The 25,704-nt window shown below is 49.5% G+C and overlaps 1 protein-coding gene across 27 annotated transcripts in view; it reads right to left on the bottom strand.

Moving 5' to 3' along the window:
* Positions 1-1,045: 1,045 nt before the first annotated feature.
* The window catches only part of MEGF11 (multiple EGF like domains 11), a 366,746-nt gene continuing 342,087 nt past the window's right edge, over positions 1,046-25,704 (bottom strand). For 3 of the 27 annotated variants that reach the window (XM_082445216.1, XM_082445195.1, XM_082445205.1), the window contains 11 exons: positions 25,529-25,663; positions 20,530-20,658; positions 19,218-19,346; positions 18,599-18,727; positions 17,902-18,030; positions 16,341-16,577; positions 14,689-14,807; positions 12,294-12,360; positions 11,684-11,785; positions 9,113-9,169; positions 1,722-2,320 (listed from right to left, as the gene is read on the bottom strand). In XM_082445216.1, coding sequence (XP_082301342.1) covers positions 2,097-2,320; positions 9,113-9,169; positions 11,684-11,785; positions 12,294-12,360; positions 14,689-14,807; positions 16,341-16,577; positions 17,902-18,030; positions 18,599-18,727; positions 19,218-19,346; positions 20,530-20,658; positions 25,529-25,663 — 1,457 coding nt within the window. In that variant the 3' untranslated portion in view covers positions 1,722-2,096. The other 24 variants (XM_082445210.1, XM_082445214.1, XM_082445211.1 and 21 more) reach the window with 24 other exon arrangements.

Here is a 25,704-nt window from a genome sequence, read left to right on the forward strand (position 1 = left end):
TTGACCCATCCAAGCCCCAGTTTACTTATATTCATTAGAGTGGAAGTATAGATACACCTGAATACTGGGATCTGGAGCATTAGCTCATTGTAATACATTTTTGGCCATGTCAGTAGGTGGTGCTTAGAAGGTAGAAGTACTTCATATACTTATATATTAAGCTTTTACATCATGTTATAGCAATTGATTACAGTCCATTCTTCTTTGATCATTTCATTTAGTTCCATCAAAAAGCATAATGTACTTAAAACAACTTAAACTTCCTGTATCCACTTTTGTCTAATTTCCTCTACACTTTTAGGTTCCATACTACATCAAGCTCAAGATTTATGAAGATAACGCTTGACAGCATGTACTCTTCTGAGTCAAGGAATGCCACTCAAATAAATTCTGGAGGCCGAATAACCATTTTTAGGGATGTTTAATTCTTACCAGTCTATGACTGCTTGCTTAAAGGCATCATCTCAGAGTTCCGTTTTGCATGGAATAACTCAGGTGTTGGATGGACTAAGGAGATATGACAAGGCCAGGACTGGCTTGCAATGTTCTTGAACTTTGAATTGGCAAGATTTTGTAAAGCTGGCCTAGAAATCATTGTTTGACTTAAAGAGGCTGTTGCACTTTGGAAACTTTTTTTCCCTCCTACTACCACCAGGGGCAGAAGAGGGAAAGTTAATTTGTATTCATTAAAGTCTTACTTTAAAAAATTGAAGTTGTCAGCATTAGACTGTATACTAAACTCTGTAATCTTGGCAGTTATAATTTGATTGACTTGACATATATGTACAGGTACTTTAGGATTGATATTAGCACAGTTTGTGTCTATGTACTAATTATCTTAGGTAATAAAACAATCTAAGTGACGGTAACAGGAACCAAAAGCACATATACATTTCAGGTGCTTTAAAGTAATCCCCTCTCCTCCCCAGTCCCCTTTACTCCTAGGAAAATTGGTAAAACCTATTCTACATGCTTTCTAAGCATCATGTTTCAGATAATTTAATATATAAATATTAATATGTATATATTTAGCTGATGTTGATGAGTAGCTTTATCTTTATGTTTTAAAAGATCATATAATCCATGGCATTTGGGATTGGGGGTGGGTGGGTGGTAGAATTTGCTTTTGAGAACGGACCTTTTGAACAGTTACCCCAGTCCCACTTGGAAGCTCTTCTTTAGTTCCAGGTGAACGTTATAACTAACACGCAGCTGAAGTCAGTTTGTACCATTATTTCAAGTCAAGGGATTGTCTTCTTTCAGAGAGTCAGAGAATATTCAGCAGAGCACATTGCAAGAGAGAGGCTTATCCCTCAAGACTGCTTGTCCTGGGACGGCCCATTGGCAGGGCTCTGTCTTACTGGGAGGAGGTTATAATGACCAGGAATATGGCTGTTCCTAGGTAGGTTGTATGGATTCTGGATATAGCTGGAGTTACAACCACGGCCTTCTTGGACCACACTGACTGTGGGCTCTAAGGAATATAGTGAAAAATGAGTTCAGAGAACAGATTAGCTTTGGTTGCCTTGCTGGGGGGAAGAGAATTCTATTTAACTTGGTCGGGGGAGAAGCCAGGGGTTTATGATAAATGTATGAAGGTTAGGACTGAGGCTTGTTCAAGAGATTGAAAACCTAAGTGAGTGTGCTATCAGAATCCCAAGCTCTGGTCAAAACCAAGGGACTTAGAATATCCTAGAGGTAGGGGTCAGGGGTTGTATCAGTGAGCCCAGGGACATGGGTTAAGCTGGGAAAAAGTAGAACGAGGTGATTTCGAAACTTGCAAATGTCTGTTCTGATTGTTTTTTTTTTAAACAGGAATTTGTGTTAACAATCAGTTGAAGTGTATGTGTTTGTGTGTATCGACTCCCCACCCCCAATGTATCTGCTTCACACGTAGCCTTAGTGTTTTTTTTTAAAAGCAGAGTTGGCACAAGAATTTGATTTCTTGTGTGAGAGAGGAGGGCAGTCCTGGGAAAGACAGTTCACCTTGGATTCCTTAAAAAGCAACAAAAGAAGGGTGTATTTTCAAGACGGGGACTGGAGAGGGCTGTTTTTACTTCAGATGCTGTACTAGTGCCCTGATTTCACTAAGTTACTTATTTGAGACACCTACCAACTTCATATATATTTTTATTAGATGTCGACAAGGATGGCACATCTGTGTACGGAGACCCCGTGTGCACAGGCGACTTCATTTCTACGTAGCTGCTTTCTGGAAGCGTGCAGGTGAGGATGGGCAGGTCCTTAATTGTGGCATAAGGGTTTTCACTGCTATTCAAGGAACAAGTGCTAGAACTGCATACGGATTCTTTCATGTAATCTGCAAGGCAAGAGAGATTTCTTAGGACAAGCAAAGACATAAGACTTAATTTAAATACCAAAAGCAGAGTACAGTTTATGTGCTTTCAGGATCGCGAAGTTGTAAACACCTTTGAATAATCCAAGATTCACTTACTAAATACGTTAAGGAGTGCTTTTCTAGGTAAGCAGAGTTCTAAAGAAATATGTTTTTGGAGGGATAAGAACATTTTTGTTTTAGTAGTCAGGTATAGCACCAGAAAGGGATTAATTCAAGATATTCATAATATGCTTTCCCATCTGTTATTTAACTTTTACAAAATCTTGCAAGGATTGTTGACTGCATTTTATAAGATGATGGCCCACGGAGATGAAGTGACTTGTCTAAGGTCATATGGCTCATGAATGGCAGTGCCAGTACTTGAATCCATGCCTTGGGACTCTTTGGCCTGTGTATTTTCTGTGATATCATTTTTCTGAATTCTTTTTGATGACTAAGCTTAGGTTCAGAAGAAGTAGGTGTGTGATTTGGCACAAGTGCCAGCAATTTGACAACCTTTAGGCAGCAAACAGGTAGTATCCCTGCTCTCGAGAAGCTCGTGATCAGAGGTGGGGCAGACTGAAGTGTAATAGAGGTTTAAAAAACACCTGGGTCTCAAACTAGGCTTTGGAAAGTTCCTGTTTTCTAGCAAGCCTGCAGTATATCTTCTGGGGTCAATTACTCCAGTTCTCATGAACGCTAACTGAAATCTATTTTAGCAGTATCTTTCTCTGATATTAGGAGAACTCATGCTGCTTCTCCTGTCGTCTCTCAGGTGCATCATCCCCAAGACTTCAGGGTGTATTAGGGTACAAAAGTTGCAAACTGGTTTCCAAATATGAAGCAAGGTAACTGTAGCTCACTGGAGTAAGAAGGTTCTCTTTGTGACTGGGAGTCACAGTGAAACGGGAGCCCTTCCTTCAACCTCTATGCCATTTTCCCTTTTGGGGGAAGATTACTGCCTCCTGTGGATTGTTTCAAATGAGGCAGAACTTGCCCAGAAAAAGCAGGAGACTCTCTAATCTGGCAACTCTGGCCCTCATCCTTCTGTGAGGCTCTGCCAGCCAGGGGAATCTAGAAATAAGCACTGAGTTGCAGGGGCTTCGTAGTCAAGAGTGATCTAAGAAGTCTAAATTTCTGTAAGTGGTAGCAGATGGTGAAATTTCTCTATTTCTCAGCTCTAAATTTCTATAAGTGCTAGCAGATGGTAAAATTCTCGGATGATCTTTCGCTAGAACCACCACAATTTACATTTTGGGCTGCTATTTATCTATGCTTTCTGCCTCCAACTTGTGAAATTAATGAAAATGTAAAAAAGTGAAAGTGGTAGTGTAATTCAAGGGGTTACTGGATGTACCTTGGTCCGGTGAGAGCAGAGCGAGCGCTCCACGTGACTGAAGTAGTTGAGATGTGTGCCACCACAGGAGTCTTTTCTCCCACAGCAGGTAACTAGTTGGGAGGGGATTTACTTTTTTGTTAGTATAGGGTTATTTATGTTTGTTTTAGCAGGTAACATTTCCTCAATCTTGTACAAAACTACATTCACCCATTAGTTCCTTCAAGTGTAGGCAGAGCAGTAATTATTATTTCCCCTCCCCCTTTATTGCTTATGAGGAAATTGAGATTTGTATAGGCAAGTGACTTCCCCAGGGTCACCCTGGTCATCGGTATTAGAGCAAGCTCCAGAACCAGGCTCAGAGCACTTTGTATCACAGCTTAGCCCCCAGGCAGAGAGAGATGTGGGTCTTGGGTCCTGTCTTAGATTGTGGCCTCTCTCTACCCTAGAACCCTAGAGAGGAGGAGAAAACATTCTTGCTAGACAACGAGCAGTCCCAGCAGAGACTAAAGGGAGGCTGGATTGGCCCAGCTACTGGTGAGGCTCTCATAGGGGAAAGGTGGCTCTGGGTCCTAGGCCATGACCTGCCCGAGTCACATGAAATTGCCTCTAGTGAATACTTTGTTTCTTAGTACAAGGGAGTGGGGTTAAGCTGGGAACCCCAGCTGGCCTGTTGGTCCCATTTTGGGTTCTCTAAATTTATCAGCCAAGTAGTAAGGCAGTATGACTCAGCTGCTCCTGTGGAAGCTGAGGACTACTAGTACTGCTTAAAGAAGGGCTATCCCCTAACACCTCTCCCCTCCTCCCCACGCAGGCACATCATTTTTACTTTGATTGGCAGCTGACTCAGTTGCATATTTTCTAAAATTTGAGGACTAGTGTTAGCTTGCTTTATAGCACATGTAGCTGGTCTTCACTCACTCCAGTTAGATCATTGACACTTGTTACCTCTGTGCAGGGGGCCAGGCAGGAAGGACTAGTATTACTACTTTAGAAATGAGGAAACTAAAGCTCATAAAGTTTGCCTAATGTTAGTAAGTAGTTAAGTTAGGACAACCCCTACCTGCTCTGATACCCAATCAAGGTGTTTTCCCCTCATATTTTTACCCTGTATGCGTCCTATATCCTAAATGCAAACTATCTGCAACAGCTTCACCTTACCCTCAACAAGGAAAGCCTTTTTATCTATGGGGCCAAGTTCTGTTGAGAAAGGCCAAGCTCTTTTTGTGGACATCCCATGACTGATTGTTATGGCAGTGGGAGAGGCTTGAAGCTCTAGCTCAATGCCTAACAGAGCCTCAGCCAACCAGTAGTGGCCCTCTTATTTCCACCAGAAAAGTTGGCTGCTTTCAAGTTTGGGGAAATAAATTGGTTGCTCTGTAGCAGGGGATGCACCTACATGGATAAAAGAGATGTTGGGGCTTGTGGGAATGGGGTGAGTCTCAGGGAGAAGATGTATCGTCCATAAAGGGGCCAGAGGTAAAGCCAAAGGGGATGGAGAAGAGTGTGTGTGTGCGTGTGTGTGTTTGGAGGTGGTGGTAGGAGGGTGTTGGATTATGGAATAAACTGGATTCTATTTCTGAGGAGGGAGGGGAAGGGCAAGGCCAGCTGGAAAACTATACTTCAGGAACCTACTCTTTTCTCCAGCTGAGTCATCCACCTGCCTGCTCTGAGGGAGGGCAGGGTAAGGGGAAGAATAACCAGCTGCTCTAAGACACTTCCTCATCTTTTTATAGCCTCACCTCTATACCAGTCTTTGCACTTTGGGCATGTTGCAAAGAAAGGGGAAGCATCAACCGAGGCTACCCAAGCTCTGGGGAGTCACTCCTCTAAGGCCTGTAATTAGCATCAAGGCTTAAGATTTAGCCCTATAATGCCCTGGCATTTGTTCTCATATAGTTCCTACCTTCCCCAAATCACATACAGCCACATACTATCAGAGGCAGAAGGGGCCTCTGAAATGAACTAATTGAAACATCTTCATTTTATAAAGGAAGCAACAAATCCAGAGAGGGGAAATGATTTTCCATTGCCTTCTTGTGAGTAGGATTTGAACTTATCCCAGCCTTCAGGTTCACACTATCATCTACTTAAGGCCAACATTTCACTGTTGGGGAAAACCTAGGCACTGAACGTCCATCTCTTGTCTTCTCAGCCTACTACTACTATTAGAAGGCCACACTGCCTTTTCTCTTCCTGGGCCCTAAGTCCTCACCCTTCTCTTGATTGAGAGACAAGGACTGGGGAGGGGAAGAGGGGAGATCTCGGGGTCACAAGGAGAACCACACTGGCTAAAAAAAGTTTTCAGGATGTCAGTGGGCTCCTGACTACCTTGGAAGCCAAGGTTATTGCAAGGAGAGACTTGGAGGTTGGATTAGCAAGGAGCATACAGGTGGGGAAAGGGGCAGCAACAGTGGGATCCAGGATTTCAGGATCATTAAGGTGATGGGAGAGTAGTGGGGAGGATTTCTTCTATAGCACTTTGAAATGCCTGACAGATAAGTGTTGACATGAAGCAGTTTGTTGCAGAATAATTTTGCTGAGGGAAGCAGGGGAAGGAGAGATGATGGAAAGGTGTTTAGAGGTAAAATGGGGTTAGCACAGCGGTAATGAGTGATCTCACACAACCTCCAGGATGACAGTGAGTGGAGGTCTTAAGTAAGTAACGGGAAAGAGGGAGCATTGACTTAATTAGATGCTTAGAGCTGGAAAGGGCTTTAGAGATAGTGCTTGCACAACCCTGTCTTTTTTTTATACATATAAATTTTATTTATTTATGGCTGTGTGGGGTCTTTGCTGCGCGCGGGCTTTCTCTAGTTGTGGCGAGCGGGGGCTACTCTTCGTTGCGGTGCGCGGGCTTCTCATTGCGGCAGCTTCTCGTTGCGGAGCACGGGCTCTAGAGCGCAGGCTCAGTAGTTGTGGCACACGGGCTTAGTTGCTCTGAGGCATGTGGGATCTTCCCGGACCAGGGATCGAACCCGTGCCCCCTGCATTGGCGGATTCTTATCCACTGTGCCACCAGGGGAGCCCCAACCCTGTCCTTCTAATAGAGGAAGAAACCAAGACTCAGAAAACAACACTGTGATCTGATCAGTGCCACACAGCAAGAACCAGGACTAGAACCCAAATTGTTTTTTGTTTTAATTTTTTTTGGCTGCACCGTGCAGCTTGCAGGATCTTAGTTCTCCGACCAGGGATTGAACCCGGGCCCCAGCAGTAAAAGCGCCAAGTCCTAACCACTGGACCACCAGGGAATTCCCCTTAGAACCCAAATCTTTTAACTCCCAGGCCAGGGCTCTTTCCCACTGAGTTCAGAGAACACTAAGACTCTTAATCTTAACTCTCAGTGGTTATAATTTGGTTTGGGCCAGTAGTTTTAGGAAATAATTCCATTCCTGGTACAAACTAGTTTATTAAATGTTTACCTGGGGAGTTCAGCCAGTTAGTGGGGTTTATTCCATGTTTTTGATAAGTATTTCTGTAAAGCTCTGAACTGTGATGTTCCATTTTCCTCTTGTTCTGGTGTGTTGGTCCCTAACACCTGTTGGTACGTTTGCCTACATAGCCATCTTTTCTCTCCAATTTAAAGGATGATTATAGCCAGAGTGGTGAAATGAAACCTGGCTGCTAGCTTCCAAGTCTCCCCTGCACTCAGACACTCAGATGTATGATCCCACAGAACAGGAATGAATGATGCCATGGCTGAGTCCTTAACTTTGTCCTTAACTTTGTTTTACATTTATGGCTGCGAGTAACTACTATAATCACAATGCACAGGACAGTAAAGTGCATAGGGAAGTTGTGTGCTGCTCATTTATTGAGGTGTCTGGGCCTGTCTGAATTCATTCATGCTTGAGTCATGCATATTCTCAGAGCTGTAAAGGTCCTTAGAGATGTTTCTGTCCAATCCCCATTTCTCCTTGAGAAAGAAACTGAGGTCCCAGGTCACAGTGATAAAACAGTATAGTTTTGTTTTCTGTTGTTTAGCTTCATCTACTCTAATGGTGCTTCCTTTCATTTGGGTGGTTTAAGTCAAAACTAACAAAAAATTGCCAGAATCCCAAGGGCATAGTGGGTGACCTTCTGTCCTCAGATCGTTCTCTTGGGCTGTGCACGTCCTAACAACACGTGCTGGTGGAGACTTGTCCCTCCTGCTCTGCTGTTCAGAACACAGTTCTCACCACCACCCACCCCTAGCTCACCCCACTTCTTTTTTTTTTTTCCTCACCCCACTTCTAATAACCACCTCACCAAGGGCTGAAGACTACTAGCTCTCCTTGGTTAGGAAAGTGGTGTCTCAGGTGTACCTAAGGCTAAGTCTGAAAGACCAGAAGGGTAATCTGGGAAAGCTGAGTCAGTCTAGACTAGGGGTTTGTAAGTGTTAGGTGATATGCTACATAAGGATACCCTGAGGCATTTGTCACAAAAGGTCCCACTCTAGATCTACGGCATCAGAATCTTGGGGAGTTGTGGGGTGAACATATGTATTTTTAACAAGCTTTCCAGGTGATTCTGGTACACAGCTAGGTTTAGGATATCCACTGGGATTGTTGCTGTAAGTCATGTCTCTTTCAGTTTGGCTGAGACTCTTAAATAGTCCTCAGAGACAAAAGGACAACTCTATTACATTAGTGTAACCCTTTACAATATGCAGAAACACTTCTGATCTGTGTTTTTTTATTAGATACTCAGGATAACCTTGTTAGATCATAGGACAAGCATACTTATCCCAACCTTGCAATTTGAGGAAACTGTGCCTTAGGGAGGTTGGTCATAGTTAATAAGTGACATAATTTCAAAGCCACCTGTTTCACACATTCTGTCATTTAAACCTAGGCCCTAAGCTTGGGGCAGGACCTGACCTTTCATATTTGGCTTCACCTGTATACTTCCTAGAAGGATGATCCAACTTGCAGTTCCCATGTGTTAGGGATTAGTCCTGGCTTCCCTGTTCTCTGGGGCAGAGATCTCGTGAGGGTGGAGCGCCGTACAATATTAACACTAGGTATTATTTTCATTCCTTGTGCCCCAGAAAGCCAGCAGGTGCAGGGTGGCATTCCTTACCAGCGCAATGACAGGAGGCCTCTGGGGCAGGTAGATTGACTTTATTTCAGATTTTATAATCAATTTAACTTGTACTAATTGGTTGGATAATGACGTTCTACGTTTCCGAAGACATTTAGTTGGCATCTATAAAAAACCCATAAGCGTTTCCTAAGCAGGTGCAACTGAAATCAAAAGATGAAATCATTATTATTATGATTGCTCCTCCTGGGCAGAGCTACCCAGCAGCCCCAGGTCCTGTGGTCTTTAACTTTTTTTGGGGGTGGGGGAAGAGATGTGCAGTTTGTCCCTGGTAGAACAACTGGCCATTTCAGATCTGCACTCTTTATCTTGTTAAGCCCTTTCTAATGGGACGTCAGGATTAGATACTGTACCTTTGAAGCCTTTGTCCATAATGTATGTGTTCTGACGTCTATCCATTCCACAAGCACCTGCATAAAAATAGTAAAAGGAAAGAAAAATATAGGGGTGAATGAGGTTTACCTAGACTGTATGAGTTTTTTTTTTTTTTTTCTTGTTTTTTTTTCTTTCTCCTCTACCCAGAAAATAAATAGTTCTTTAGTGCTAGAAAATTATTCTGGGTTTAATCTACTCTAAATCATCTTGACCATACAGGGATTCTTTAAAAGCTCCTAAAGCATAAATGATGAGCTACAGCACCCCCTGGCATATTTAGCACTACTGCTCTTTAACCTTCACTCTGAGGGGAATGTCTTCCAGGAGGTGATCAAAGGCAGTTCTGATGCCACCTACAGTCACTGTAGGTGACGTTTCAGGCTCCAAAGGTATAGGATAAGGAATGAATCAGAACCAGTTCTTAGCTTGGGGGAAGGGTGTATGACATTCCCAGTCCCAGTTCTGTTGGACTTCTGGGTGGGGGTGAAGACTCTTTCTCACCTTGTAGCTCTGGTCTTCCCTCTCCCCTTCTGGATCCAAAGCTCGACTGAGGGGAGCCAGAGGGAGGTGAACAGGTAGCTGAGGTTCTTCATTGGTCATCTCTACAGGATGTATAGTCATTCCCTTACATGGTCAGCTGGCTTAGTCCCCCTCCCCCTGCCCCACTTTTTTTGGGTGGACCATTTGCACATAATTGAGAGTTGTATTTGAACAATACTACCAGTGTTTTTCAGTCCCAAGGATTTCTTTTTTCCCTTTTGGCTGTCACAGCTTATCCTAGGCTCCCACAATGCATGGTTCTGAGCCCCAGCCAGAGGCAGGAAGGACACAAAGCTTCAGGGACCAAGCTCAGGTTCTTTGCTACTGGTGATCCCAGAAAAGAAATTATGTGATACTTTAAATTTGGGACAGTGATGACTTGGGCTCACAGAGCCATTTTTTTTCAGCTTTTGACTGAGAATGCCATATCAGGCAAGGCATGCAGCAAGTGCTTACTAGAATACAGTTTGACTCCACTGACTCTCCCCAGTTTTTGACACTGAAGACCAACCCGTGGCTGTTTAGATACCTCCCCATACCTCTTCCATATAGAGGTGCCTAGTTGAAATTGCAGGAGCCTACTCCTATCTCCCTTCCTTCCACACACTGCTGAGTAATAGAGCAGAATCAGGTCCAAGTTTTTCTCAAGTTTGCTCTTCTCCAAAGGGCCTATAGGTACCTGTGCCCTTCAGAAGCATGACTGTAACAGTCTGTATCCCTGGCATCAGTTCAGCACTTTATTCTAGACCAGGGCTTCTTTTGCCCTCCCTGAGGGAGGGAGGCTAGGCTGTTAACTTTTTCCCCTTTTAGAGAACAGGAAACAGGCTCAAGGAAGGGCAGTGACTTGTCTGAGATCACACCGACAAGTGAGAAGTTGATTTCCACCTAGAGCCCAGATGTTCTCAAGTATTCTCTCCCATTGGCCACCAGCCTGCCTCAGTGTAAGCGAAAAAATGACAGCGTGTGGTGCCTCTGGCTACAGTGGTTGAAGGGAGAAATCTGGGCTGAGCCCAGAGGATGCTCCCAAAGGGAAAGAGGTGCAGGGTGGTGGTAGTGTGTGTGTCGGGGGGGTTGTATTTGGTGGGGTTATTGAATGTCCTGAGCACTGCTTAAGGGGCTCACAGCCAGGAGCACAGCCTCCTGGGTATAAGCCCAGGGTATTTGAAGCCCATGCCTACTTAACAGGTAGATGGATTTAGAACCTTTGCTCTTCTTACGGCTACTAGCCTCAGAGACCTTCAGGGGTTGGTAGAGTTGCATTTCACTTGAGCTCTAGAAACCAGCTAGAGCCTGAATTCAGGCCCACGTTGTCAAGTGTGCCGTCTAGGGCAGGAATACTTTGTAGGGAGGCCAAATTCTCTGTTCATTCATTGCACCTACTTCTGTAACTCCTACCTCACATCCTCCCATAGCAGGACTGATTTTCCAAGTCTCTTTTTTGCATCTTTCCCAAGCTACCAGGTTTGAGCCTAATATATGAGCACAGAGGATGTTGGTTGACACATCCTGCCTCAACCTCTCTAGATCCCTACTGGACCACCCTACCCTATGATCTGGGAGAGCTAGTCTGGGGTCTCTCTCTGAGGGACATTGGGCTTTTTGGCCAGAGAGCCAACTCGCCATCATTCACATCCACGGGCCCAAAAAATCCCAGAGATGTCACCATCTCCAAGTCATTTCTCAGTGGTTTTGGGTTGTATTCTGTGGTCTGCAGGGAGTGCGGTTATATTGTGTTCCCTTCACCTAATACTAGTTGCAGTTTGTCCATATCCACTGACATAATAGGAGGAGAAGGGGTGACTGGGGGGATCCAGACAGGCTTCCTTCTTCAGATAAGGAATTGGGCTTGTAGATTAATTATGTCAGAGGGAAGGGGCTCAGCAGGGAGGGTTCTGGGACCATGGGGATAAGTTAAAGGATAGGAATGGGGGTTAGGGTAGGTGCTGGGTCTGGTCTGGTATGACAGCCTCAGGGGTCCAGGGGATAGAGGGTAGGGCTGGGAGTCTAACCTGGTGAGTGTAGCTCAGCGGGTCGGCTGAGGTGTCTAAGTTCAATGTAGAAGTCCTCGGGCGGGTACCTGGCCTCCAGGGCACTGATGTGGAAATGGGAGTCTAGTGAGAGGAATGACAGGGAGGAGCCGTTATTCCCAGGGCCCTGGTATGGCAGGGGTTGGGGGATGAGGGTCAGGTTGGAAGGAATTAGGGCTTCCATGTGTAGCATCCAAAGGCGCTAGCGCCAGCAGGGCCAGAGGGATTTGCTAGAGCTGAGGCCACTGGCCTTGCTACCCCTCACTCCCCACCCCTCACCCGCACCCCCATAGGAATTGGTGTCTGCCAGGGCAGTGGGGCAGAGGGAAGAAGCCCTTGAAAGGGGCACCTTGGTAGGGCCTGGCTCAGGCAGGGGTCCCTTTCCCAGATGGTGAGTGCATCTTTTGCTTCCAACCTGAATCCCCACATCTGGGCCCTAGCTTTCTCCCTTGTGGTCCCTGGGGGAAACCATGCTTAAGATTTATCTACTAACTAACTCTCCCAGGGAGCTGGGATGGGCCCCTGTCAATATGGGAGAAGGAGAAGAGGGTGGGATGCGATGGCAGGGGACCAGACTCAAACCACTACTGACCTAACACGTTCACATAGCTGTAGGGGGTCCAGCCTGCCATGTCTCTGTCAAGGGACTTGTTACTGAGCTGTTTGGAAAGTAGGAGAGCGAGTTACTATCTAGTGCCCTTGAGATGCCCCTGCCCAGCCTTTGCTTTTGCCCACCCTCGTGCAACCACCCCTGTGATGACCCTGACCCACCTAGGTGCTAGGTCATTGAGGGAAAGGGACAGCTAGGTGTTCTATGACAGGCCCCCATGGTGTGGCTGAGGCCAGTGGGGGCAGAACATATACCCCCATCTAAGCAGTCTGGCTGAAGTTGTAGGGCTCTTGGGCCCCTGGGACAAAGGGGAGCAAAGGGCAGGGCCTCTTGAGAGCCAAGAACTGGCCTGAGCCAAGCTGGCCCTGACAGGGAAAGCAGGTCAGCTGGGTGGGGCTGAGCTGCAGGAGAAAGGGGTGTTGGCAGCGTCTTGGCTGCAACACGAGGCCATCTCCAGCACAGAGCGGGGTGCTGAGGCTGCCTGCAACATCACTGTCACCTCTGCCACCTGACCTGGGCTGAGTGTGAGAATCTTCCTTTCATGTGACCAAGAACGCTTCAGGGTAGGTTGTCCTTATGGCGCAAGCCTTCCTCTTCCTGCATTCTCACAGCTGCCCTTCATATGAGGCAAGGATGGTGGTTCTCATTTCACAGTTGGGGAACTGAGTCCTGCTTGTGGGCCCCGTTCATGGTCACACACACAGCCAGTGACAGAGCTGGGTCTACAACTCAGGTCTCAGCTCCCAGACCCACGTCCTTTCCATGTCATCACAGCTGCCTGTCCTTGCTAAAAATTTGCCAGGCTGAGGGGTCCCTGACCACACAGAACTACTTTGGGCCCCTGGGGTGAAATGAGCCAGAGGGTCACCAAGTGGGCTACTCTGTAGTAACTCCACCCCCTCACTGAGTGACAGAGGGTGGCTGGTGCTTCCCTGTCAGCATGAGACCAAGAATGACATGGCCACAAGGGACTTTGTCTCTCATCCCTGGCATCCTTTGCCTCTAACCTGTTGTAGCCTTGATAATGTGGCTCTAGTTAATCAAGGACCTCCTACTGGGAAGCTCCTGGATTCCTTTCCCTTGGCTCCTCAGATAAACCTAAAGCTGTGCAGCTGGGTGTGGGGCTGACGGCCACAGACTTTGCATACGGACCTCAAGGTACCCCTGCTTGCAGCACTCCCATTCTATTGGAAAACTGAGGCTGAGAGCCCCTGAAGAGTGGCCTTTGGGTGCTGGCTTGACAGGGGTGGCTCTTGGGGCTATACGGGGTCTATGTCATTGTTGCTAGGGGGTTCAGGGTGCATTGCTACCAGGGCTGTGGCAGCAGCCATGGTCCGTGGACTGGCGGGCATTTTCTGTGGGGCAGATGGGGAGAAAGGATCCCTAGAGCTCTAAGGCACAGACCCGGAGGATGAAAACTGTGCTCCTGGCCATGCTCCTGGCCCAGGGTGGGGGGTTGCCACCCAGCCCCCCGTGGTCCTGCCTTAGCGTGTGTGTGTATGTATGTGTGTGCGCACACGTGTGCAGGTATGCAGCATGAGCCTGTTGACACTGTGGTCCTTGGGGCTGTTCGTCATTTCTGAACCTCTCATCTGCCCACTGTGGGTCCTGGCACACCAGGGGGTGCTCACTACACGTGTGTGCTGAGATATCCTTGCCCAAGGGCCTGTGATTGTAAGAGGACGTCTTGCCATCAGCCAGTGTTACGCTGGGAGCTGTGAGGAAAGGCCCTGTCCAGGGTGTTCACACCTGACCTTGAAGGCCTGCAGGACTCACTGTTAATGGGAACACTTGGCTGTGGCTGATGTTTGGGTTCCGTGTCCCTTGTGATGGTTCTCATCGTGACAGTGGTTGTGGGTGTGTACTGATAACATGTGGTATGTCCAGATATAAGGATATACGGTGGTACCTAAGTAATAGTTACTCTATAATGTGCTGGTTGCACACATGGTGCTGGTAACATACTGTGGTGATTAATGCTGTAGTGTTTTGATTATATGTGTTAACATGAGGCAAAAGTGGTTACATGGTTATGTGTGACAAGGCTACACATGATTACGTGATGATCACATGACTTGGTACCCACTGGTTACACACAGGGTATGGGGGTGTATGTTATATTGAGTGATGCTGTGAGTTGGTTACATGTGATGTGTTCTGGTTACATGGCACTTGTTGGCTCCATATAACCTGGTGGCTTCCTGTTACATGCTTCACAGAGTGTTTACATGGGATCACAGGGCAATGTTTATTGTATTGGCAGTTGGTTCCACACAGACCCTGGGCGGGGTGGTGGTGGTGCAGTTTCTTCCCAGGCAGAGGTGGGGGCTCAGTGCGAAGACAGTGGATGGGGGCTGGGGAGTTAGGGGCCCGGTACCTTGGTGGGGCTGTTCCTGTCCAGAGTGCTGGCCTGGCTGGTGTTAGGCCCCCCGCACGCCAGTGCGTGGTATCTGGAATTGGAAAAGCACTGGGCATGGCTGCTACTTTGAGACAAATCTGGGAAGAGAACAAGGTGCCACATGCCATCATATCCCTGCCCCTGGCATGAGACACCCCTAAACTAATGCTTGGGCTGGGCCACCTTGAAAGTACTCTGCAAAGAGAGACAGTCAAGTCCCCCAGTCCCCAAGCTTCCTGGCATCTACTACTCCCCTAGAAATGTGTAGAGCCTGATTTGCCCCTTTCCTTGCGGTGGCCCTCCTTGCAGCGTGCAGGATGCAGGTTAGGCTTGCCAGTGTGGAGGGTAGCACCAGCATGAGAAGCGTTAACTTGACAGTCTCAGATATCCCTGAGTCACTACGTAGGGCTGTGCTGACCCTCCCCTGCCTCCCCCAGGGTCAGATCCCAGTAGTGAGGCTGTAAAGAGAACCCCACTTCTCCTGACCTTAGCCTTGCCCTCCAGCAGATTCCAGTGGAATGGCATGGGAAAACCTAGCCAACCTTGCTTACTATAGTCATAGAAGAAAATCCCCAAATCTTCCCTATGAGCTTTGGGATTTCATCAGGGGATATCTACTTTGGCTGAAACTCAGGGCAGCATGTAGGCCAGGAACTTCCTCAAGGTAGGGTCTGCACCTGGGCTGCTTCTGTCTATCCTGCAGCGCCTAGCACAGAGCTGGGCAAATAGGAGGCAATGGAATTAGCAGGAATGACATGTCAGCAGGCTGACGTGATCTTGATTTTCTAAGTAAGTCCAAGGTCCAGGAGGCTGCAGGTCAGCCAGGAGCTATGGAGCCAGCTGGAGAGAGCTGTCATCCTTGTGCTTACCCTGACAGGCCGACCCTCCTGTGGCTCAGGGCTGTGGGCAATTTTAGAGCATTTTGACCTCTTCTGTTTAATGAAATATGAAGCAAAAAGCTGCTCTTATTTCTAAGGCAGCAGTCCAGACTCCCAGATAGAACGCCTGCTGGAGTTGTTACCCCATTTGTGAACAGACTGGGTTCCAGCAGGCCTGACTCGAGGGACATTGCCCAGACTTTCAGACTTCCCCACGTCAGGCACCGTCCCCTTCCACTGTGTAAATAGGGCCCTCCTCACTCTGGGAACTGGGAGGGAGGGGTGCTCTGAGGCCTTCTTCACCAAGGAAACAAAAATGGGACAGGGCTTGGACATTGGGCCCCACGGCTGGTTTCCTGAGGTGGCACAGGCTGGGGAGAGGTTCCCCTGGAGCATTTAGGAAATTTACTGCTTAGTGTGGGTGCTCCTGTGGCTAAAGCCTGGTGGGGGGGACGGGAAGCTCTGGGGAAATGGAAGAAGGCTCCTAACCGTAGCTGTTCAGAGTGGGCTCCCTGGAAATGACACCCCCTGGGAACCCCATCTACCTGTCCCAAGTAAGCGCCTGCTCCTCACCTCCAGTATCTCTGCAGGGGAGTCTGAGCATCCAGCGCCAGCAGAGAGCTCTGCGGGCACGACCACCCACCTTCAGCGATAAACCCCGGTGTCCCCAAGAATACCGTGTGGCTCCTCTGGGGTCTTGTGTGTGTGTATGGGTGGGGGGCAGGAGGGAGCTGCTGGGGGCATAGCCCTTACCTGAGAGGGAGTAGTCAGTGCTGGTCATCCTCACGGCAGGTGTGTAGGAGACGCGGGGAGCCAGGTCTCGGCCCTTCTCTTTCTGCCGCCGCCGGTGCCAGGCGAACAGGCCCAGCAGCACCACAATGAGGAACAACAGGAGGACGATGCCTGTGACAGCACCCACCGAGTGCCGCTCTGCACCCAGTGCTGGGCTGATCTTGGTGTAGGGATTCAGCTCCTCCATCATGAGGGCAGCTGCGGGCAGAGGGAGGGGCTGAGCCTGGGGCAGGCCTGCTTGCTCTTCAGGTCTCCTCAGCCTGGGGCCTAGACTCCTAATGTTAGGAGACCCGGGTGCTGGTCTTGGCCCTGTTCTTCAGTCCCTTCAACTTCACGTGTCTGTCTTCAACTGTCTACAAAGGGTGGAGTCCCAGGGTCGTGACAAGGAGCAAATGTGATCATAGGTGGGAACCAAAATAATGGATATTTATTGAGTGTTTTACTCTGTTCTAAAAATGAGTTACAGATATTAACTCATTTGATCTTCCCAGCAGCCCTATAAAAGCTGTTTATAAGTCCTATAAGAAATAAAGACTAATTATTTCCCTTTCACAGATGAAGAAACTGAGTCACCAAGAGGTTAGGTAATTTGCCCAAGATCACACAACCAGTAACTGGTAGAGTGGGTTTCTCAGGAGTCAGGAAAAACTGGACTCAGCCCCCTCCCTGTCTACCAGCTGTGTGACTCAGAATCCTCAGTTTGCTCATTTGTAACACGGGGACAGTAATCCCACTGTGAGCACTAATGAGAGACTGACAAGGAAAGCTGTGAGTGCTGTACCAGTGTGCCCAGGATTGCTGCTCCTAAACCCCCTCTTGATGATACATGTGTGGGCTGTCCCTCATCCCCCGTCAGAAAGCAGTGGAAATGTCTTTTGGCCCCTTTTCTGGACTGTGGATGCTTGGGTGCCCACTCTCATCCCTGTCTCCTACAGCCAACAGCAAAAACCATTTATCGAGTGCTCACTTGATGTGCCAGGCACCGTGCTGAGTCCTTTACTCACATTATCTTAACTTGGTCCTCACAACAGCACTATGGGGTCTTGTCTGACTATAGACCTGGAGCCAAGGTTGAGCCCCTTTGGGCTCCTTGGCTCTCAGCAGAACCTTGTGTCTTTCCACATGTGGAGTAACAGACCCAGCAAAAGGAAATGACCGGCCCAAGGACACCTAGCAGGTAATGGCAGAACCAGAATTCGGCAGATCTTCCAACTCGGTCTGCTGACCCTTCCACAGCACTGGCTTGCCGTCATCCTTCTTGGCTCACAAAACTTGGCCAAGGATGAGCAGAGGGAAGTGGTGCCTGAGAGGCTGCCTGCTCCATCTGCCTCTCCAGTGCCTGGAGCTTCCCCCTCCTCAGCACCCCCCATTCCACTCCCACTCTCCTCCCAATGTGAATAAAAGGAAGTCACAGAGTGTCCTTATAAAATTCAGTCATTCCCATTGGATACTCCCTAGAGCCCGCCCCGTGGGGCCCTTTCCATAGCCCCCTTCCCCGGGGACTCTGCCATCTGTGTATTACCTTGGTCACACCTGATCCCTTTGAATCCAGAGCTGCAATAACAGGTGCCTGTGACATGGTCACAGGTGGCATTGTTCATGCACTCACATAGCTGCTGACACCCATAGCCAAAGGTTCCTGGGGCACATCCTGTGTAGCACGAAGAAGAATTGGAGTCGACCATGAGGTGCGCCCACTCTCCACCCCTCCCATCCCATATGTGGGCAGCTGTGAGGATTAGTTCTGCCTCACGGGGTGAAGCCTCTTTCTCTGTAGCTCCTGATGTGCTTTGGTTTGCTACTTGGGGCTAGACAGAACACCTATAACCCTGAGTGGGGGGACACCCACCCCTACCTCCTCCTCATCTGGTCCATATTTACACAGCATCTTCCGTGTGTCAGGCCCTGAGCTGGGTGCCACAGGGGCTTCAAAGATCAATCAAACAAGATCTGCCTCCCTCTACTCTCTCACTAAGCTCCTCCCCCAACAAAGGCTCTGCTCTGCCTCCACATGCCCCATCCCCACCCCCACCGAAGGAAGAAACTCTTCAGAAGCCAACGTAGGCCCAACCTTCAGGTTTTCTCCTTGGGAGTTGCTCCAAAAGTCAAGGGAGCAGGCGGTGCAGGGCCCTGATGGGTGGCCCTCAAAGGGGGAGGCTTCCCCTGCAGGAGGCTGAGGCCTGGCATTGACACCAAGGTTAGGGGTCGGGACAGCTTACTCTGCTCACAGTGTCGCCCGGTGAAGCCCGTGCGGCAGGTACACTTGCCGCTGATGTGGTCACAGCTGGCACCGTTCTGGCACTGGCACACGTGCCCGCAGTCCTTCCCATAAAACGCTGCTGGGCAGCCTGAAGAGAAACAGGGTGGGGGCAACGGCTGAGGTGCAGCTGGGACCAAACCTGTCTCCTGCCCCGTCTTTCTCTGAGCATGGAGTGAGGACTAGCGAGACCCTGCACGCTCCACGCTCGGAACCCTCACGCTGAAGAGGCAGGGAGTCCTTTGGACAAGGGTACCTTGGAACCAGAGGCCAGGCTGATGCCTCTTTGCTGTGCAACCACAGGCTGCTCCTCCCCGTGCTGGGCCCCGTCCAGGGAGGGTCTGGTTTTGGTGATTGCTGGGGTACCCGATAGCCCTGACCTTCCAGGACTTTGGGCGCATCAACCCCCTGAGTCCGGCCAGGCTCTTCAACCCCAGCGGTGGGTGGTGGGGGTGGATAGCTCCCAGCCCTGGGGCCTGCCTCCTCCCTCCCTCCACTGCAGGTCCAGACGATGCCCACGGCAGCCAGCAGGCCGCAGCATGGGATTCCAAATAGCTGGGAGGCTGGGAGGCGGGGCTTACGCTGCGTGCAGAAGAGTCCGGTCCAACCAGGGGTGCAGTGGCAGGCCCCATCCTCGGTGCTACAGCTCGCCCCGTTGTGGCAGCTGCATGTGTGGAAGCAGGCGGGGCCCCAGAACCCAGATGGGCAAGCTGGGTGTGGGTGGGATGCAGAGGGTGAGGGCCAGGCAGAGAGGGGCAGACGAGGAGGGAGGGAGAGGGAGGGAGAGGAAGGGGGAGTGCATGTCAGCCAAGACGCCAGGATGCCCCCGGGTGGCATTTCCTGGCTTTCACAGGGCTTAACCACTGTTCCCAGAATTCCTCCACTCATCTCTTGACCCAGTCACCCAGGATTCCCATTAAGCCTGGATTCTCTGCCCACTCTCCCAGTTCTGAGGGCTTCTGAACTTTCCCTCTTAGGGGAATGACTGTGATTTGGAGTGTGTGGTAAACTGTAAACACTGCGGTTTACGGTGTGAATACTGTGTGTACTAACTTCCCCATGAGGATGGGGGGGGACTTTCCCAGGGTAGGAACTTCTTTTTCCTCAGGGAGCTAATGAGCTCCCGGAGGATGGCACGGGTGTCTCCTCCATCAGAATGGAAATGCCTTCAGGCCAGTTTGTTTGTTTTGGCCACTGCCCGGCATGCAGGATCTTAGTTCCCTGACCAGGGATCAAACCCTTGCCCCCTTCAGTGGAAGTGCAGCATCTTAACCACTGGACCACCAGGGAAGTCCTGGGCCAGGAAATCTTAACTGGGACCGTCCTAGGGGTACTGGCTGGGTCTCACCCATCAGCCAAGGACTCCACGGGGCAGAGGCTGAGTCTCTGCCTTTAAATTGGGGGTCCCTGTTACCTCTGTATCAGATTGGGTTCACCTTATATGAACACCCCCTACAATGCTCTGCCCAGGCCTATGATGCCCAGGACATCAGTCACATGAGCCACCCAGAGGACACCCTTGCGAGGCAACTGCCCGGGCCTCCCCTCACTTCCCTACTCCCTCTTCCCCCGCATCCAAACTTAGGGGCTACTCCTTGCTCAGGTGCTAGGAGTATTAATACTCAGCGTTCATAGTATTAATGATACTACCAATAATGTCCATATCTTTAATACTAGCAGTTAATAATGCCAGTGATCAATCCTAGTAATTCATCCCGTTAGCTACAGAGACTATATGGGGCTCAAGTGGACATTCCTATCTGCAGGAGATTTCAGCCCTGGGAGGTAGAAGCACCAGGGGCAGAGAGGTTCTGGGCAGGGAGTGGGTGTTGCTGGGCCTGACCGCGGTCGGGGGGCATTCCCGGGGGAGCATTCCCGGGGGCAGCAGCTTACCCTGTGAGCAGTCCTTGCCAATCCACCCAGGGAAGCATTGGCAGGAGCCATCGATGGGGCTGCAGGTCCCGTTGTTGGCACAGGAGCAGAGCTGGGCACAGTCCTGCCCAAAGTGCCCTCCAGCACACACTGTGGGCACAGGACAGCCTGGCACCCGCCCTCCCACTTGTACTCCTCAGACCACCACCCACAGCTGCACCCCCAGAAGTTCCCAGGCCACAGCCATGGCCACCCTGGGGTCACGGATCTGGGTGGGAACTGCCCACCTCAGCACCCCCATCACCCTTCTCCATTTCCACATCAACGAGTTCCCCCTCTTGTGTCCGCAGCTGCCTTCTTCGGGAGCCTCTATTAATGATTCCCTCTGACAGGAACGAACTGAGGCCCATAGGGGTAGAATCACTTGACTGAGGTCTCACAGACAGAAGTGGTGTGGCTGGGAATCCCAGCTCCGCACTCAGTCCAGTGGTCCCTGCACTGCCCCGCAGCCTTCTGCTTTCCATTACCACACTTGTGTCAGCATCACTGATCTCACAACTGCAAGGGCAGGGAATGTTTATAGCTGGAAGGAGAGGGACAAATGCAGGGTGGCAGGTCTGTCTGCAGTTAGACGGCTGGAGGACCGGCCCCGAACATCTATCCCTGTCCCCCTGTTTCCTCTGTCTCTCCAAATCCAACCTGTTCCTTGAGCCTCAGTTCAGCCTCCTCCCCAGGAGTGCCCTCCTGGGTCCACAAGGTGCTCTCTTCCACTGAGCTCCCATGGTATTTCCACCTTGAGTCCTTTGTAGGATTATTGATCCCGGCCCCTCCTGGAGGAGTCATTCCTTGGCTCCTGGAGGAAGGGCTGGTTTCCTCAACAAAGCTGCAAGCTCCTTGAGGACTAGATGTGAGTGTTCACCGAGCACCTCCCTCTCAATTCCCTCTCAATTCATCCTCCACCTGCTTGCTACAGCCTGAGCTCTCTAAAGCACAGCTCTCTTCATGGCACTCCTATGCCCTGCTCAAACATCCTCAGTGGCACCCTAGTGCCCCAGAGTAAAACCTAGATCCTAGAGATCAGCACTTAAACATACCTCATCACCCAGACATTGGACCACACACCACTTTCCAAATAACACCCCATGCATTTCCTCCTCTGTGCTTTCACTCCAGCTGTTCCCTCCCAGAATTTCCCTGACCCTCATGCCCAGCTGTGGAAATCCTACCCTGCCTACAAGACACATCTTAAGTGCCGCCTCCCCGATGATCCCTCTGTAGTAGACAGCTAGTCCTTCAATATCAATTCTCTTCTTCCTTAAGTAGAGTTTTAACTGGGCTTATGGCCACCTGCACAGCGGGGTATGGCCACGTGACTACATTCTGACCAATGGTAAGTGGAAATGCGTGTCTTTATTTGCCCATTCATCCTTCCTGTTGAAGAATAATGTGGATTATGGATGAGAATTGTGGGTAAGATAGCTGGAGCTCAAGCAGCTACCTCTCCTCAGAGGTGGAAGCCATGTGCTGAGGATGGCAGAACAACAAGATAGAAGGAGCCTGGGTCCCTGACATCTATGTAAGCTACCCTACCACTCCCTAGTGGCCTACTTCTGGGTCTTTGCTTTTCTTTCTTTTTATCTTTTTTGGTTTTTTTGTAAATGTGTGAGGGAAACAAAGCTTGTCATCTTCAAGTCAGTTATTTTGGGTTTTTATGTTACTTATAGCTGAACTTAATCCTAACAGATTCACCCCTCTTCTCTGTTCTGGGAGGCTGTGTCCCTGTTTGAGCTTCTAGGACCCTCTATTAGGTTCTTCCCTGGTCTTCTGTTACTGTGGCTTGTGAGCCGTTTCAGGCCAGGCCTGGGTTCCACCCATGTCTGTACACCCACAATGCCTGGAAAAATAACAGGTGCTCAAGGCACGATGGCTGAATATGCGGAAATAAACTGCTGCCCCCTCTCCCCCCACCCCCGCCCCCAAGTTCTGCTGGGAAAGGCTGAGCTCAGAATTTTCCCCTCTGGACTGCAGGCTTTGTGAGGGCAGGGAACTTGGCTCTCTTGTTCTTTTTTGTGTCCGAGTGCCCAGCACAGTACATGACATACAGCAAACACTCAGGAACTATTCCCCAAATGGCCAAAACCGGCCCAGGAGCAGTGACGTTCCAGTGGGTTCTGCTGGAATCAGTGACCCCTGCCCCTTCGAGCTCCTCTCAGTTTGACATGCTCCCCTCAAAGCCCGGTTCCAGCTGGCCCTACACCCTCCAAGATGGCCTCCTTGCATCCCTGTTATGGGAGAGGAAGTCCTTGAATCCCTGAGGCCCTCATTTGGCTGAGCCACACAGAGCATCAGGGGAAGGTGTTGATTCTTGAAGAAAAGCAACTTCCCCAGGCCCACATCTCTCGAACTTTGGGCTGGCACCCCTCCCTTAGGCCACACTGCCTCACAGTGCCAGCCTTTCCCCAACTGGACGGTGGGCACCTGGATCTGTGGCCACTCTGTGCCTCTCCTAGACATGATTAGCAGTTGGGACAAACAATACCAGGCTCTCCAGCCCAAAGCCTTGGGTTTGGGTGCTAGTTTTATTTATGTATTCAACAAACACTTCTATGGCAATTTTATGTACCACTGTTCAGAATGCTTCACAAATATTAGTTCAATTAACCTTGTAATACTCTCATTATTGCATATTTTCATTATTACTAACTCTACAGATGAGGAAACTGAGGGACTGAGGGGTTAAGTAACTTGCCCAAGGTCACACAGCCAGGAAGGTCTGCCACTCACTGGCTAAGTACCTCTGAGAAAACCACATCACCCCTCTCAGTCTCCGTTTCCTCATCTTTGAAATGGGACTGATAACCCTCACCCACTGGCCTTGGGCTATAGTTAATGGTTATGGGCACGCTGGCTGATTTGGGCCCTGTGCTCTTCCCTAGCAAAAACCTTAGCTCCTTCCAGGGCAGGTCCACTGCCAGGAGGATGACATGCATCTCACCTGTTTGCAGCTCAGCCTCCAGCTTTGGCTTCACCCAGCATGCTCTTCCCTGCCTCTGGGAGGTACATGATGTGGGGAACCCATCCCCTTGTCCTGGCCCTCTGTGGGGAGCTGGGTGCCAGAGATGCTCCACTGACACCCACCCTAAAACCAACTCTGAGCTCCTCTAACAAGACAGTCTTATATTTGAAGTCTTTCTCACATACGCAAGGCTGACAAATTCACCCACAGAGCTGCTAATGTGATCAGTCTAGTACATTAATTGGTTGACTTCTTAGCTGAATCAAGAGTGAGGCAAAGAGAGGGGTGGTGGAGAGAAGGGGGGGGCTGGTGAAAAGAAAACATCTGGTTGTATTTAATCTATGTTTAATGATTCTGCATAAGCAGTGTCTGTAATTTGTAACTCGCTGGAAAGCCAGTGATTAGAAAGCGTCAGTTCAATTTTTTACAAGGTTTGAGACTTAACCAGGGCAGTTGCCATTAATAGCAAACTCTATTAGATCTATGTGTGGAAAATACTCATTAGGCCAGCGGGCGATAAATCAGACATTGCAGGATGTGAGAGTTACTCCTCGGGCTGCTTAGATCCTAATTTAGACCCGGCCTATCTGTATTGACGGCTGGGTCTCCGATGTTTAATAAGTAAACCTCGACATGTCAGGTTATGATTAAACTGTCCTAGGAGGACTGCAAGCAAATGAAACTGTCACATATGTTTCCCTGGGGTCCAAACTTCTCACGACCTCAAAGCATCACAGAGTTAACTTTCCACTCATACATATTAATGGCCCACACGCTTAGAAAAATAGCCGAGCTCAGTGGTCATTATTCATCAAAAGAATCCAGTCTCCTGGGATGCAGTGAGCTCTCAAAGGAAGTATTTAAGCAGAGGCCAGATGAGACTCTCACAGATGACCTTGAAGTTGCTTTTAGCTCTAAGTTTACCTTAGACTAAGATCCTTTCGCTCCTTACAGGTTAAAGTACAAATTCTGCAACCTTGTGTTTAAAACTTTCCAGGAGTCCCCAGACTACCTTCTCAGTCTCCTTTGCCATCCACAGCACCTGCATCCTCCTGCCATTCCCTATGGCTGGATAGTCGCATATGCAAGCCTCTGTGCTTTGCCCAGGTTTGTTCCTCTACCCACAATGCCTTTCTTCCATCTCTGCCTTTTAGGCTAAGGCCCAGCTGAAGTCCTACACGCACGGAGCCGTCCCCCAAATCCACCCTGCCTTGGCCTAACTAAGCCAGGGACGGCAATAAGCAATGGCGTGCAACGGAGCCAGCTTCTACCTTCACACTGGCTATTAAATATTCGGGAATTTCACGACTGGTGTTAAACCATTGGTACCTTAGAATCAGCCATGGTGGGAATATCTACAACATGGAAATTTGCAAATGATACAGATTAGGGCTTTTCCCCCACAGAGAGCCAGTTTAGCAGCATATCAATTCGATAAGCTTTATCTCCCTTTTCAACTCCTGTTGAGTGGAAGAGTTGGCTGGAGTTGGTGCTGTGGATTCTGCAGCTGAGACAGGAAAGCGTGTGGTGAGGGATTAGTGTTGGCGTGAGTGTGAGGGGAGAAGGGCTGGGAAGTTGCCACCTCCAGCGAGGCCAGAACTGTCTCCTCTGAGCGCCCACAGTGTTCTCTGCCTTTCCCACTTGGCACTCAGCACAAGCCCTTTGGGGTCACTTCATATGTGGACCTCATCTACGCTTGTTTCATTTTTTATCCATTTAGACTGGGCTTTGGAGTCAGAATTTGTTTCTCAGCTCTGCCGCTTCTAGCTGTGAGACCATGGAGAAGTCATTTAACCTCTCTGAGCCTGTTCCTTCAACTGCATAATGGCTTTGTCTCACGCCCCGTGGTGTGTCCAGTTCTTATTAAGGGAGGCCCAAGCCCTGAAGAGCCAAGGCGCTGCCCCCACAGAGTGTAATGAGAATCCTGAACCTTCCTTCCCTGCTGCTTCCCTCCTGGAACTCCTCGTCTCGCTGGCCCACACACCTTCCCCCTGGAAACGGTACCTTGGTTGCAGAGGGTTCCGGAGAATCCGGGGAGGCACTCACAGATGCCGCTGGCGTGATGGCAGGGCCCGCTGCTGTGCACGCAGAGGGGGCACGGCTGGGCGCAGCTGTGGCCATAGAACCCAGGGGCGCAGACTGGGGGTGAAGGGGAGACGGTGGTCAGCAGCCCAAGGGGT

This window comes from Balaenoptera physalus, assembly GCF_965194825.1.
Source record: "Balaenoptera physalus genome assembly, chromosome: 2".
Lineage (NCBI taxonomy): Eukaryota > Metazoa > Chordata > Mammalia > Artiodactyla > Balaenopteridae > Balaenoptera > Balaenoptera physalus.